General features: G+C 41.9%; 1 protein-coding gene across 13 annotated transcripts in view; it reads right to left on the minus strand.

The window, feature by feature from the left end:
- Positions 1-793: 793 nt before the first annotated feature.
- Positions 794-14,404, minus strand: part of atp11a (ATPase phospholipid transporting 11A) — a 33,469-nt gene continuing 19,858 nt past the window's right edge. For 2 of the 13 annotated variants that reach the window (XM_058050929.2, XM_058050926.2), the window contains exons 10-32: positions 14,286-14,367; positions 13,987-14,137; positions 13,723-13,920; positions 13,526-13,639; positions 13,396-13,455; positions 13,152-13,318; positions 12,964-13,035; positions 12,820-12,893; positions 12,646-12,749; positions 12,099-12,280; positions 11,480-11,728; positions 11,061-11,238; positions 10,877-10,979; positions 10,649-10,794; positions 10,505-10,564; positions 10,312-10,439; positions 9,792-9,927; positions 9,379-9,402; positions 7,479-7,544; positions 7,310-7,413; positions 7,060-7,225; positions 4,621-4,718; positions 794-2,557 (exon numbers count right to left, since the gene is read on the minus strand). In XM_058050929.2, coding sequence (XP_057906912.2) covers positions 2,404-2,557; positions 4,621-4,718; positions 7,060-7,225; positions 7,310-7,413; positions 7,479-7,544; positions 9,379-9,402; positions 9,792-9,927; positions 10,312-10,439; positions 10,505-10,564; positions 10,649-10,794; positions 10,877-10,979; positions 11,061-11,238; positions 11,480-11,728; positions 12,099-12,280; positions 12,646-12,749; positions 12,820-12,893; positions 12,964-13,035; positions 13,152-13,318; positions 13,396-13,455; positions 13,526-13,639; positions 13,723-13,920; positions 13,987-14,137; positions 14,286-14,367 — 2,816 coding nt within the window. In that variant the 3' untranslated portion in view covers positions 794-2,403. The other 11 variants (XM_058050932.2, XR_009119737.2, XR_009119735.2 and 8 more) reach the window with 11 other exon arrangements.

Here is a 14,404-nt window from a genome sequence, read left to right on the forward strand (position 1 = left end):
TCACTGTAATAACAGTATTTATTGTATTAATACATGTTTTTCAATGCATAGCTTCAGTTTATTTTTTTGTAAAAAAAAAATACTGTTTCAATTTACTGGCAGTGTTATGACGTGAAAGAGAGGGGTGGTGCAAGAAGTGGTTTACAGTGCAGGAAAGATGCAAAAAAAAGTGACACTGTAAAAAAACATTTGAGATCGTCACTGCAAAAACATGTTATACTTGAAAAAATATGTACAAAAAAGATTTTTAATTTTCAATAGTGGCAATTATTTTAAATAAAATATATCCACACAAAATAGTTAATAGTTAAATAATTTTTCAATAGTAAAAAATAGCAAGTTTGTTCATTTTAAATAAAACAATATCCAAAATAGATTTGTAATTCATTTTTCAATAAAAATAGCAATTACTATTTTAAATTAAATAGAATAAATATCCATAATAGTTTTAATTTATTTTTTCAATAATAAAATAACAATAATTGATTTATTTTAAATTGAAAAATATTCATAAAAGTTATTTTTAAATTTCTGCATGTAATTTCTCCACTAATAATAATATCAATTATTTTTAATAGAAAAAATGTCCACAAAAAAATTATTGAAAAAGTCTAACTTTAATTTGTCAATAACAAAAGTAGCAATAATTAGTTATCTTAAATTTAAAAAAATCCACAAAAATAGTGATTTTAAAATGTCTGCATTTAATTTTTCCATAATAAAAATGGCAATAAGTATTTTTTATTTGAAATAGAAATAAGATCCACAAAAGTAGTGATTTAAAAAAGTCTGCATTTAATTTGTCCTTACTAAATTATCATTATCAAAGGTAGACCCATTCAAGGATCTTGAAACATAAAGCATAAAAAAATATCAGCATCAGTATCAGGAACACTAACCCCGTTTTTGGTATTGGATGGCTACATTTACTCTCTAGTCACTTCTGAGGCCCCTCCAGCATCTTTCCCTGTTTACTTTTCACCCCCAGTGAGTGTTTTCTCCATTCACGTACGTTGCCAGAGTCAGCGTTGGCCCAGATATTCATCCATCCTGGTTGTCTCCAACGGCTGCCAGGAGTGGAGGAGAGGAGCGGACAGATGAGCTCAGACGACAAGTGAAAAGGATGACGGTGGCCCACAATCGAGCTGAAAAGCTTGGAATCAGGTTGACGTCTCCAGCCCCGAGCGTATAATGGAAATATATTTTTTAAAAATACATATTAAACTGCACATTCAGTCTCTGTTGGTAACGGTTCATAGCAGTAAATCATGTGAAAGTCATCTTTTGGATCCCTCAAAATCATCTTCATCAAGCCTTGGCTAAAGTTGCGCTTCCGCTGACGTAATACTCTGCTGCCTCCCAGTGATGGACATATGAATTGCAAGCACTTATTGCACATAATCAATTACTCATATCTACAATACCTTGATACAGCATATGCAGACGCAAAGTTGTACATTTATAGTTTAATATAATTCTCTGGATCACTAGCTCTCAAATAGGGGTACTTGAGATAAAATTTACATACACACACACATAAAACTTATATTTAAAACAAATTAATCAAATATAAAATAATTAGATATAAAAATAAAATGCAATGAAAACTTCTATAGTTAATATACCTGCACATCACATAAAAATGTATATACACACATACATTGGCTAATGTGTCAATCATTTAGACCCTAACAGTGCTTTATGTAATAATACGATGAAGGACAGTATATGGTTTTGCCCTCTCAGGGCTTTATTATTTAAGCAAAATGTACATATGTGTTCTAGTAATGGCGACATACACGCTTGGCAAACATCCACAGTGGTTAAAAAGTGTATGCAAAAGACCCCAAATCTGTATATATAGTAAGTATCTGTAGTGTATAGGAGTCAACGCATGTTTACATCACGTCTGCTATGAGAAACACCGGACACTCTTTCAACAAAGCGTACATTCCGGCCTCGGGAAGTCAACACAATTGGTACAGTTCCAAAATCCATCTGGTTGGCTTTTGAAGGAATCGTGTCAACCAAACAGGGGGTGCTTCAGAGTGATATCATTTATTTACCCTTTAAAGCTACAATATCTCCAACACACGCAACTTTTGGATGAAGTGCCTCCATAATGAGCTCACGCGAGAAATACAATATTTACAAATAAAGTAAAATGATACATCTTCCTGCACATGCGGCATATAAAATGTCCTTTAAAAATACGTACAAACAATATCACATATAGTGAGTGGTCCAACGTTGTTTTTTTGTTGTTGTTGTTCCGTGATTGTTGGGGATATCCCAGTGCAGTCCGAACTGAGACGATTACATTCACCTGCTCGGTCGTATACGCGCCACACACACAGAAACTAGCACAAGGCACCTAATAGGAAGCAGCTACGAGGCTTTGATTCAGAGATGACGGGTAAATCTATCCATGGAGAGTGACCGTGAAGAAGAAGATCTGACAAAGTCAAGTTGGGCTGGACCACATCGGAGTCGCCATCGCCACAGAGACGAAGACAGGAGGATAGCGGGGAGGATAAAGAGAAAGAGAGGTAACGGTCTAGAAGGAAAGACAGGAGAGGATGTGCTTGAAACCGAAAGTGGCTGTTGGCGACATTGGCATATTTCAAAGTTAATACTCCAAAAATCTATACCGCTCACGTGTTGGCTTTTCACGTCACGCACAAACACGCGGAAGTGCAGTCAACCAGCTGCACTCGAACGCAACACAACGTGAAGGCAATCACAGACCGCTAGCAAGCATTACACACGGCTAACAACGACAGAGGAAGTTTCACTAGGAAAAAAGGGGGACCATGACTAAACTAAAAGTGCTGTCACTATATGATACTACTCACAAAAACAGGATAAACCCAAAATGCAATCTAACCTTTAGAGCTGATCTTCATTTCACGGGTGGTCCTCGGTTTACGCTCCGTCAAACTCGAGACTCGCTTGAAAAGTAGTTACGGCGGAAGAATACACTATGTACACAGTCACACCGTCCCGGCTGAGTACTAAACCCATCCGCCACGAAACGAAGTAGTCCAAGTAACACATAACCCACCCCACCATAAATCGCCCTCTACGAATCGCAAAGTACTCTTAAAAGAAAACTGTACTTTGAACGAAGGAAAACTAGTTTCTTATGAGCTAGCTAACAATACACATCATTGGGGGGGGGGGGGGGGGGGGGTACTTATTTCAACTGCAAAGCCCTTTTAAAAAAAACTATGATTTGATATACTGTGATCATGCATTAACAACTCAATTGATTAGAAAATGTAGTATTAATGCTAATTTGCTGTATTTTGATTATTTAAAACATTACTGAAACTTCTTTCCCAGGTGCTTGGATTTAGCCCAGGAGCGTATGCTAGTTCTGTCAACAACAGTAACATAGATACAGCGACAACACTTACTATGTTCGCTTTCCTTGGGATGGCTGCGTCTGCCAGCACAAGACGTGTGCTCCAGTCCTCAGGTAAAAAATGCTGACAACAAACGAACATCTTGTTGAGTCTTCGTAGCAAAATTGTGACTTAGGTATCCACTCTTCCGTCTGAATGACGTTAACTATAGTATTCCGTGTTAGCTGCTACTGTAGCTTGGTTAATATACATTAACCACCATTATTTAAATATAAATTTAACCCGTAGTAGTATTCTATTGTGTGTCTGCGTCTTCCAGTATTTTTGTCACATGTAGGTGTTGTGCAATTCTGATTATGCTATGTGAGTGTGTGACAAGGAAGGCCTTCTATGAGAAGCTATTCGACTAAAAATACATTGAGCTTACAAACTTGTTCCAAAGTTGTAATGATAATAATAATCTTACACAGTCTAGAAACGGATCGTGTACGTAACCCGAGGACCACCATGTAGTTTCTAATGTCTACTGTAGACAAAAGCACAATACCACAAGCTGTCTATAGGACACGTAGAAGTGTAGTATGTAAAGACAGGCGTCAGCCATCTTAAGACACATCCTCCTTACACAGCTGCAGTGATTCCTATGAAGTGTTTCGGGACAATGTGTTTGCATGCAGGCATGACCAGTTAGTCCTATGAAGACACAGAGCACAGAGGCTGTTGGTTGTCATCATCATCATCATCATCATCATCACAGTTTCAGCCAACATCAGCACAAAAAAAGAAAACATACAAATTCTACTCCAGTGATCCAATTGCACTTCAGACTTAAAGGGCCGGTGCGCATGTTTCCAGTGATAAAAAAAAAGGTTTGCGCTTTGATGCAGTGACACTGAGCCCTTTGTCGGACGCGGAACCATCCCATAATTCCTTGTGACATACTTGGCTGCTGACTTGGGAACAGTGGTGAAGGTCACTTTCAACCCAGTGCATGGGTTACACACACACTGCTAAGCTCAGTGACACCGATACATTGGATTAGCTTGCAGCTTGAATTTGCAGGCTCTGACCCGGTTTGTGTTTTTTTTAACCACAGTACAAATACACGTCATTACATTAAACAGAGGTCTCTGGCCCCGCCCCATTGCAGGAGGGCGTGACATCGGTAAATCCCAGCAGGGGTGCGAAGGTGCAATAGTCTGGTGGTTTTTGCCAGCGAGTCAACATGACTTTCTTGGTAAAAGATTCAGACCTTGTAGGGTGAGGCATGTTCCTGCGGTCGCCGGAACTCTGACGGCGGTCCAGTGGGGTGAACTCTGAAAGCTGACCCCTGTAGAGTTTATCAGCATTCTGTTCGAAGGGACAAAAAAATTAGGTTTAACTGGACAGGACCACAGAAGCAAACATCCCAGCTGGCTTGACAGTTTAAATATACTATTTTTGTTTGTTTTGCTGCTTTTATTCTAACAGTAGTCAGCTGGGATGTTTTCCACATTCATAGCTTTCATAAATAACCATGCAATGATCACACCCACTAGATCAGGGGTGTCCAAAGTGTGGTCCAGAGTTAATTTTTTGGCCTGTAGCTCAAGTTTTTATTGTAAGTTATGATTACTGCAGTGTTTCCCATACATTCATTAATTTGTGGCGGGTAGCATCACTTCCGCTTCCAGTTCATGTGTGTGTGTGTGCTTGCCTTCTATGATCAATGAGTGGAGAAGTCCATAAAAATCACATGCACATGCATTGTGGCCAATTATGCAAATTAGACAATGGCCACACATACCCTGTGGAAAACACTGCAATGACTGAATTATTAGGTAATAGGCTTTGCTTTAAGATGTGGATGTTCTGTTTAGATAACTTGTATCCTTCAAATTTTCACCGTTTGGACACCCCTTGCAGTAGAATTTCCGAAGAGAAGCATGCACACCCAGTCACCGGAGGGCGCCAGAGATCCAAACAGCATGCACTGTGGACACCCGAGAGGCTCCCCAGCATGCACAACCCGAACCTTCTTTGATGCAGAACAACCCACCATTGCACCATCACACACACTCTTGCAAGATAAGCGTTACCATGCTGAAGCCATCTAGGCTTCTGTCACAGCTAGCCCACCTAGTAAGGAGTCAGAACTCAGGCAGGCCTGGGCCTCCTCATAAGCTCTATTATCTGTCACATGCTGCGGATACAGACGTGGACACACACATACACACACACGTACAGTTAAGAGCTTTCCCCATCATACAACTTCACTTCCATGCAATGAAAAAATAAAATAAAAACAACAGTAAAAAAGAGATGGGAAAGAGGCAGACTAGAGAAAAGGCAGCGGGGGTGGGTCACCTCAGGGTGGGGTTAGAAACTGATTCTGCTGGAGGTCTTAGACAGCATAAAGATGGTGGAGGGCTCAGAGGCAAGGCACCGACGCTTCATCTGCCAGGGGAGCAGGACCACAGGACGACGGGGTGGGTAAGGAGGAACCAAGAGGTCAGAGGATGATGAGGACAGGACAGCACAGAGTTAAAGGGACTGTATGCAATGACTGCCAAGAGGACGCCGACATTTGATATTGATAGCGATTTGGCAAAGTTTAGCTGCAAATGTTAGCTATCAGTGAGTGTATCGCCTATTTTAACAACATGAATGTTAATTGTAGGGGTGTCTGACTGACGTCTGATTGGATACAGATTCTGTTTCGTGGCTGACTATGGTCTATTATTTGGGAAAAATATTGAAAAACAAGTTATCTGTGGTATTGTGGTCACAAGGCATCAGTTATGTTAGCTCGGTGGCATGCTATGCTTAAACCAGTGGCCGTCTCTTGTGTCCCGGCAGTGATCCCGAATCCTGCACCTAAGAGTTGCGCAATGTGCTGTAAACAGAGAATAATAGGAGTCTTATTTAATGTCTACATGGCTCTAATAATGGATAAAAATGCATTAAAAGAACAATAGCTTTTCTATGCTCTACAAAAATATCCCATTTATTAATACTGAATCTACCTTGTGGAAATTCACTCATCACAGTAGGTGTGGAAACAATTAACCGCAATAAGCAAGGGATCTGCACACCTCTAGTAAGTTGTTGCTCGCCTCTCTGACACTGCTTTTGTATGTGTGTGCAGACGTGCTATGATATCTGTCATGAACGGCAGTTTTCCTAAAATTTAGCTCGTAATTGCAAAAATATAGATCATTTTGGTTGAAAAAAAAAAAGGAATCTTGAGCCAGTCGCATACAGCTCCTTTAAAGCTCAGGAGCATTATCAGTCAGGGCTATTAAAGAGGTTAATTTAATCAAATGTAGCAGTTAGGTAGGCAGAGAGAAGTTCAAACTACAGAAACAAGATCTTTAGATTATTAGTTCTATAAGGGAGACATGAGGGTTTGGATCAAGGATCATATAGAACACTGCACACAAAACAGTTGCACAATTCTAACTGTTTCAGACTTCAGTACACACGTCAACTTGTGCTTGTCGTGAAAGAGCATGGACATGCACACACAGACTGACTGAACTTACATCCAAAAGAGCAGGAACATAGCCGAGGCCTGCATATATCTGCTGACCCACAGCCGCCGTTAGACATGACATGTGCTCTAACAGCTTTAAATCACACTATTTGTGTTGGAACATGTTGATCTGCTGTGCTGCGGAAAGGGAGTTTGTTACCTCTCGGGGGAGCTCACCTGGATACGTTCAGTTGTGGTGGGCCACAGCGCCCTACAAGTGACTTTCTTCAGCACGTCTGGTAGAAGGCTGGCTGTGATCAGAAGAACTATGCTGAGCCAGGCTGGGCCGCTGGACAACATCTGCATGAAGACGTAGTACATCCTCTGGTAGTTGAGGAAAGGCCTGCAGCATGCACGACATGCCGCATCACACTTTGCAAAAAACAATAAAATGATAGCGACACCTAAAAATATGTCCAAAGCCTACCAGATGATTCCTCCCCACAGCAGAGAAAAGACAACAAAGAAGATCAGCGAGCCCCATATGACAAAGTGGTTGATCCAGGTCCAGTAATGGGTATCCAGGGCCAGCTGGACACAGACAAGACATGTCAATGTGTGTTCTTGTGTGTGTGTTCAACTGTGTATTTGTGTACCTTGAATGTCACCGTGAAGACCAGCACAGTAAACACCAGCGTCCCGAAGGTCCAGTTTCCAAACATCTGCAGAAAAAAGGAGTCGTTTCATGTCAAATAATATACAGTACATGCGAGTCACAAACCACGGCAGTAGTGTACAGTGTACTGCATATGACACGTTCTCTGAACCTGCACAATAACAATCTGACAAGGGAGTTGATGTCCACATAGTATAAAGATAACTTCATGAAAAATAGCACTGTCACTGATAACTGATAATGATTGGACTTTTAGATAACACATAATGAATGTAATAACATTCCAGTCACATGGGCCATTTAGCCCCATAACTACTACTAGAAGCTAAACGGAAGGCAGGCAAGGCGCGTCCAATGCTAATTAACACGTGATGCGGTGGACACAAAAATTGTTATTGGCTTACCAAAGTTCCTGTACTTGGTCAAGTGACGTTTAGAGTAAATGTAAGATTGACTTAATCATTATTACACCTCAATAATGCAACAATAGCAAGCATGGAATTTCCTTGTAAAGATCTCTGCAGGTTCGGGAAGCGTGTTATATACGCAACATACCCTCAAAGTCATTCTAACAACCGTGGCCACATGAAAAGTGCCCAAAATTAGCACGACTCAATCAATCAAACAGATGGTGAAGACAGCAATACGAAGGGGAGGGAGGAGCATGATGTGATGTTAAAATGGTATCTGGGAATGTTACATTGAAACAATGACATGGCGAACAAAACACCTGCTTTCTGTTAAGTGGAAACCACTCAATTGTGCATATGGTAAAGATAATGAGTCAGTCTGTTGATTTCTTGTTGTGATAACTGTGGGAGAAAGTTAATTTTCCTTCGGTATAACTACGATAGAGAAACGTGTTGAAGAATAAGAAATGAAACATCTTAACAACATGGCACCATGACTACAAAAAAATGCAGCGAAATAGGATTTATTCATCCACAAAAAGTCAAATCATGAAGACAAAATAACATTTTGAAAAAAATTTGAAGCACGGAACGGCGAGTGATGACTGTATATAGACGATGTGTATCTGTATCCAACCATTCACTACAGGGGTCACGGTTCAGTACGCATGTGTATCCAACAATATGTAGCACACTTTTTGTTTGTGTTGGTAACCAATCACGCAGCGGTGAGTCAAACTTTTGTTTTTAAATGATATTGTCCGATTGTGCAGCCTCGTGAATGGTGCCATTGAAAAGCGGGGATGCAAACGTGGTCGGCGTGACGCATTTAATGACCGTATTTTCAAAACAGTGCCATTATAGAAATTTATATTACAGCCGAGTTAAGATAACCTTTTGTTTGTTAGTTATTACTATTTTACGATGTTACAAAGTTGCTTTTTGGATATCTGGCCAACTGGCAATGTAGTTTTGAATTGGGTTTACAACCCCATTGACTTGAATGAAATTGTTACATAACAAGATTGAACTGAAACATTGATAATTATGTCTTAATGTTTACTGAATTACACTGATATTTAACTGCACTTACAAACTGAAACGTGAATTTATGGTCTTGGTCAGAGTGACTCATATTGACTACATTTATATTGCTAATGCTGTACAAAATGTAGCATGAATTGCTTCATGAAGTTATTTGACATGACTAACAAAATGACCTGCTAAGAATGCACCACATGGATCTCTACCAGATACATTTATTTTGATATCATCTTCATATTGACAGCTGCATATGCATTACTTTTTCTACACAAACGCCTATGTGAGTATTCCACAAACCTACAGTTGGTAAGTCTACAGCAAACATCAAGAAAAGGGACTGATGAGATGAGGTGTGTGCACAAACAGTCGTTGGTTTGGCGTGAGGCTGGAATCGGAGGGGTGACAGTGAGACGTGGGCGGGCTTACCATCTGTGTGTTGGTTGTCATTAGCTGGGAGTAGGAAAAGAAGCATAAAGAAAAAGCAACACAAAAGGTAAGAGGAGAAGAAGAAGAGGGCCGTAAGAAGAAGAAAATCATAAGAAATAATAACAGTCTGATAACAGGAGAAAATAAATAAACGGATGCAAACAGAGAACCCAGAAGGTAGAGAATAACACTGGCCGAGAATGAAAGAAGGCAAGGTTGGTGACATTGGAGCTTACAGTCTACTACTCAGACACTGTGGCCATTTCGATTGAGGCTTTTTCTGTCATCTGGCTTTGGATTAAGTGCGTTCATATCCTTACCTGAGTCGATTTCATTCACTTTACATTCAACTTTGATGGTTTGACAAATGCAACAAAACGTGTTTCAAAACTCCCAAAGCTGCTTGATGCTACCTGTCCGTTGCTGGTGAAGGTGGTGTTGTCAAACAGGAAGTAAGCACCAAAGAACATCACAACGGCATCATAGACACCCAAGACAGTCCAGTATATAAAGCTGGGCCACCGCAGTAGCGAGTTCTTGGCAATGTCTCTGTAGAGGTAAAAAGAAGCACATACAAAGTACATATCAAAACTCAAGTACTACCATTTATATGGAATGGACCACTCTTCCCTATAAGCAGAACATGCGCTGTGTGTTGGCCCCAAGGCCCCAGTTGGTGCAAGGAGGTGCATTCTTGGCAAATGTGCAAAGTATGCACAGCACTGCCGCAAAGTTATGTCAGCGTGAAAAAAGCTAATCTGACACTATGCCTGTTGCCGGTGAGTCCCTTGTGGTGTAATGGTACAGCTGCTGCTTTTTTAAGGCAGAGGGTGCAGCTTCAATCGTGTTTCTTCTTATTCTGTTAATTTAGTTCCTTTGCAATGACTATTGTGACTAATGTGGATAGAAACAATCAGGACAATGAGCGCTGACCTGTACAGAGACGGGTCCTTCTTGAGGATGTCCATGTTGATGTGCTGCTCAACAAGACTGTAGAGCAGAATGGGCAGTGAGGTGAAGCTGATGTTGTACAGAGTCAAGTACGCCGTATCATACAGCGGCTGAGGAGAGAAACAATGACACTTGATCTCTTGTGGTGTCCTTGTGTACGTTACAGTGTCACTACCTGCTGTGAGAAACCACAGAAAAACTGGTATAGGAACTGGGGAAAGATGAAACAGACGTTCTGATGGAGAGAAGCAGGAAATATGGTCAATCTGTTGCATTTTGCATAAAAACAACACAGACTAAACACTATAAGTGATTGTACCTTGTAAAAGAAGTACTGTACAAGCTCAGAGATGCGTATGTAGTAATAGTGTCCATGGACAAGCAGCATCTTCTTGAGGTGTTTGAATTTTGGGATGGCGTAGTCACTGTTCCTCACTGCCTGACGGCCCTCCTTCCCCATGATACCTGGAGGATGAGTAGGACAGCCTGGTTGTCATAAAGCCTCTCACCCCAGCTTTAAACGCTTGCTTGTGCCAAATGTGCTCACCAATGCCAACGTGGGCCTCGAGGATCATGCTGACATCATTTGCTCCGTCGCCGACGGCAAGTGTGATGGGATGCTCCTTTGATGTTTTGATCAGCTTCACAATCTAGAAAAGTCCAAAAGATGCCAGCCGTGTCAACCAGCTCATTTTAGAACATGAAATGATCCAATTTAGATGCCTTCGTACCTGTGCTTTCTGAAGGGGTGCCATTCGACAGCAGAGGACGGCGCTGCAGTTGCGGCAGATTTCCAGGAAAATCTCTTTGTAGTTCCCTGAGTTGGAGTCCCCCTGGACAGGCTTCATCACTGCCGAAAGTGTGGCTCCATCGATGATGAGACCGTAGTCGGAGTAGTCACCTGATAAACTGCAAAATCACATGACTTGCTTTTTATTTTGTACAAATGATGCACCTTTGATCATTAATCTGCAATTACATACGCTTCCCCTATTTGGTGGTGTGGTATATGTAAAAGTAAAATGTAAAAAAGAAAAGCATAATTTTTCTAATTTTATATTATAAAATAATTTAATAGTATACATGAAATGAGACAGTACAAAGTGATGAACAAGATTTAAAAAGACTGTCTTAAAGCATGCAAACACACCCAGAGATGTCCCTGCTCCAGCCACCGTGCTGCCTGAGGACGGTTCTGCTCAAGTCAAACAGGACATCGTGAAGGCTCTGCTCCTCTGTGCGCTTGGTGGTCAACTCCAGGATCTGCGTGTTGCGGTGAAACAACTTGCTGGCATAGCAGGTAGCGGCTGCCGTCTCCATCTTGTCACCGGTCAGTACCCACACCTTCATCCCGGCTTTGTGCAGAGACTCGATGGTGTCTGCCGCTTTTTCTTGTAACCTGAAATGGACAAGTTGCAGAAAAAGAAATGAGTACGCAGAACAACAGGCTGGGGCGACTGGTTTGCTGCACAAAAATGACCACAATTGAGAGTAAGCACCCAAGCGCAAAGAGTGTAAGACTATTTTCCCCTGCCTCGCTCGGAATAGCACAAGCTGACCTGCAATGCCCTCCTGGCTAACAATGTATTTTCAAGTCGCCTTTGTGGTGAGTGTGTGATAGGGCATGAACTGCCACTTGCATCATTCAACTAACTAGAAGTTGGGAAGAACTTGTTAAAGCAATAGCACGCGCACAATCAGTAGTTGGCGCTGTAAGATAATGGGTGGAAGCAAGAAGGGTAAATAGATGTCTGGATGCTGTCTGCTACCTGTCTTCCACGGCAGTGGCTCCCAGCAGGATGAGATCTTTCTCAATGAGGTCATAAGCCTCCGCCAGTTGTTTGTCCCGGTCCTGGAGTGCCAACTTGGCCCCGCTTAGCTTGAGGCAAACCTCCTGGTACTGTGATGGACTGAGCGGCCGATAGGCCACACACAGCGTTCTCAGACCCTCCTGAGGAGAGATTCCATTCAGGTAGGATCAATGCATGAAAATACATATTTATAAAAGATGTCCGATAATATTCACTGATATTGGCAAAAAAATTAAGTATCTGTTCATATCGGCTTAGATTTGTCTTCTCCCTTAAAAATAAAAAGTTTCATTTAAAAACTGCATTTTGTGTTCACATTGACTCATATTTAAATGTGATGATCTGAAGCAAGCACTTAACAAATAAAGGGCAAACACTTTTTCACACCACTGTATCTGCATCAGTTGATATCGGTATCGGAAATGAAGCTCTGCACTGCATGGGTATATGGGATATCGGAAGAATACCAAGCATCTGTAATATTTTTGTCAGTGTGTGTTCTCACCACTGCATTGTGCTCCACCCGAGCTCTGACCTGATCCACCTTGCCCGAGATGACTCTTGGGAAGATGGAGGAGTCTGCTCCTTTGCAGAACAGGTAGATCTCACCTACAAAAAAGAAGATCTAAAAATAAGGGAGAAATCTCAGGGGTAAACCCAAACTGTATATCCACAGTACCAGTGCTGGCCCTGACAATGACGCTCATTCTCCGCCTGACTGAGTCAAACGTCAGAACTTGGAGTAGCTCAAACCTGTTGAAAAAACAAATAAATGGTACGGCTGCAAGTGCATGGAGCAAACCAGTTTCACACAGTCACTAACCTCTCAATTTCATCGTCTCTGTTCAATATCTCCATGTGACTGTCCTTGAGTCTTAAATACGTGAAACCGAGCCTGCATGGCAACACACATATACATACACATTTACATTCTCTATGAGCTAAGGTTGCAAGGACAAATCATTTGTGTGTGTGTGTGTGTGTGTGTGTGTGTGTGTGTGCGTCAGGCACCTCTTCATGCCCTCAACCAGCGCCACCTCATCTGGGGATGACGATATGTAAAAGGAAGTTGACTTTCCTTGGTGGATGCCGTGCTTGATGCCGTCTACCGTCTCTTCCTCTTTCACCTGCACAGTGTGGCATAAGCACAGCGCCCGGAAGAACAGCTCCTCGTGCTCCTGTCATTGAAAAGCAACAAGTTTCAAACACACACGAACATAAAGAAAAACCCAATGGATGATGAGGCCTCACTCACCCTGGCCTCGGGACCTGGTGATGTGTCAATCATATCCATACTAGCTGCGCCAGGCATCACCTTGACAGCATGAGATGATAAGAGATAAGGCATATAAGGGATGGTAGGTAAGAAGTACCATAACAATTACCTGTCCATTACAGATTGCTTGGGCTACATAAACGTGTCCGTCTACGCAACACTCAATGAACTCCATGTTGTTCTCCGTCAGCGTGCCTGTCTTATCAGTAAACACGTACTCCACCTGGAGAGATGAATTCAAGGCGACATCTACAGTACGTGGCTGCTGAAACAAAGATATGCAAGAAGGGAAAGACGTTAAGGAACCTGGCCCAGTTCTTCATTTAAGTCTGATGTGTTGACCACTGCTCTCTCCCCGAGCTCCTCGTCCAGCATCTCATCATCCCACATGATGAAATAAGAGCCAAGAAACTTCTGCATCTCCACGGTGACGTACATGGAAACGGGGATAATGTAGTTGAAGAGAACCATGAAGGCCAGGAAGTCTGTGAAGGCCCTGATCACCTGAGGAGGCAAGAGAAGGTTGAGCCAAGGCAAAACTGTTTTTTTCCCAAGTGTGAAAAGACTCACTATGTGTCTCTGCCTCTCTGCCTCCGTCCTCTCATTGTACCAGGGCTCGTCTCTGCTGGGGTCAGCCTGCCACGCATATTTGAGGACAGTGTTGATGAGGGCTTTGCTGATAAGAATGCACAGGTAGACCACCAAGTAGGCGTTCATTGACCTGCCGATGATAAGAGCTGTCAAGAAAGGAATCCTCTTTGCTGCATGGATGGATGCAAAGCAGGTGAAAATGACCCCCCCGCCCCCAGGTGGTGCAGGAAATGAATAGCCTTAACATTCTGCTAATTACAAAAAGGTTCAAAACGTACTTTTCGACGGCAGAGCGCTTCTGAGACTTGCACTGGTAGTTAAGAGCCATCTTTGTTTCCATCCCAGTGTAGATGGCAGTTGCTAAAGGGCGAGAGAGAAAATATTTCTCATCTTTAGG

The sequence above is a fragment of the Doryrhamphus excisus genome, linkage group LG15, assembly GCF_037039965.1.
Source record: "Doryrhamphus excisus strain RoL-2023G ecotype Guam linkage group LG15, RoL_Dexc_Guam_v1.1, whole genome shotgun sequence".
Taxonomy (NCBI): Eukaryota; Metazoa; Chordata; class Actinopteri; order Syngnathiformes; family Syngnathidae; genus Doryrhamphus; species Doryrhamphus excisus.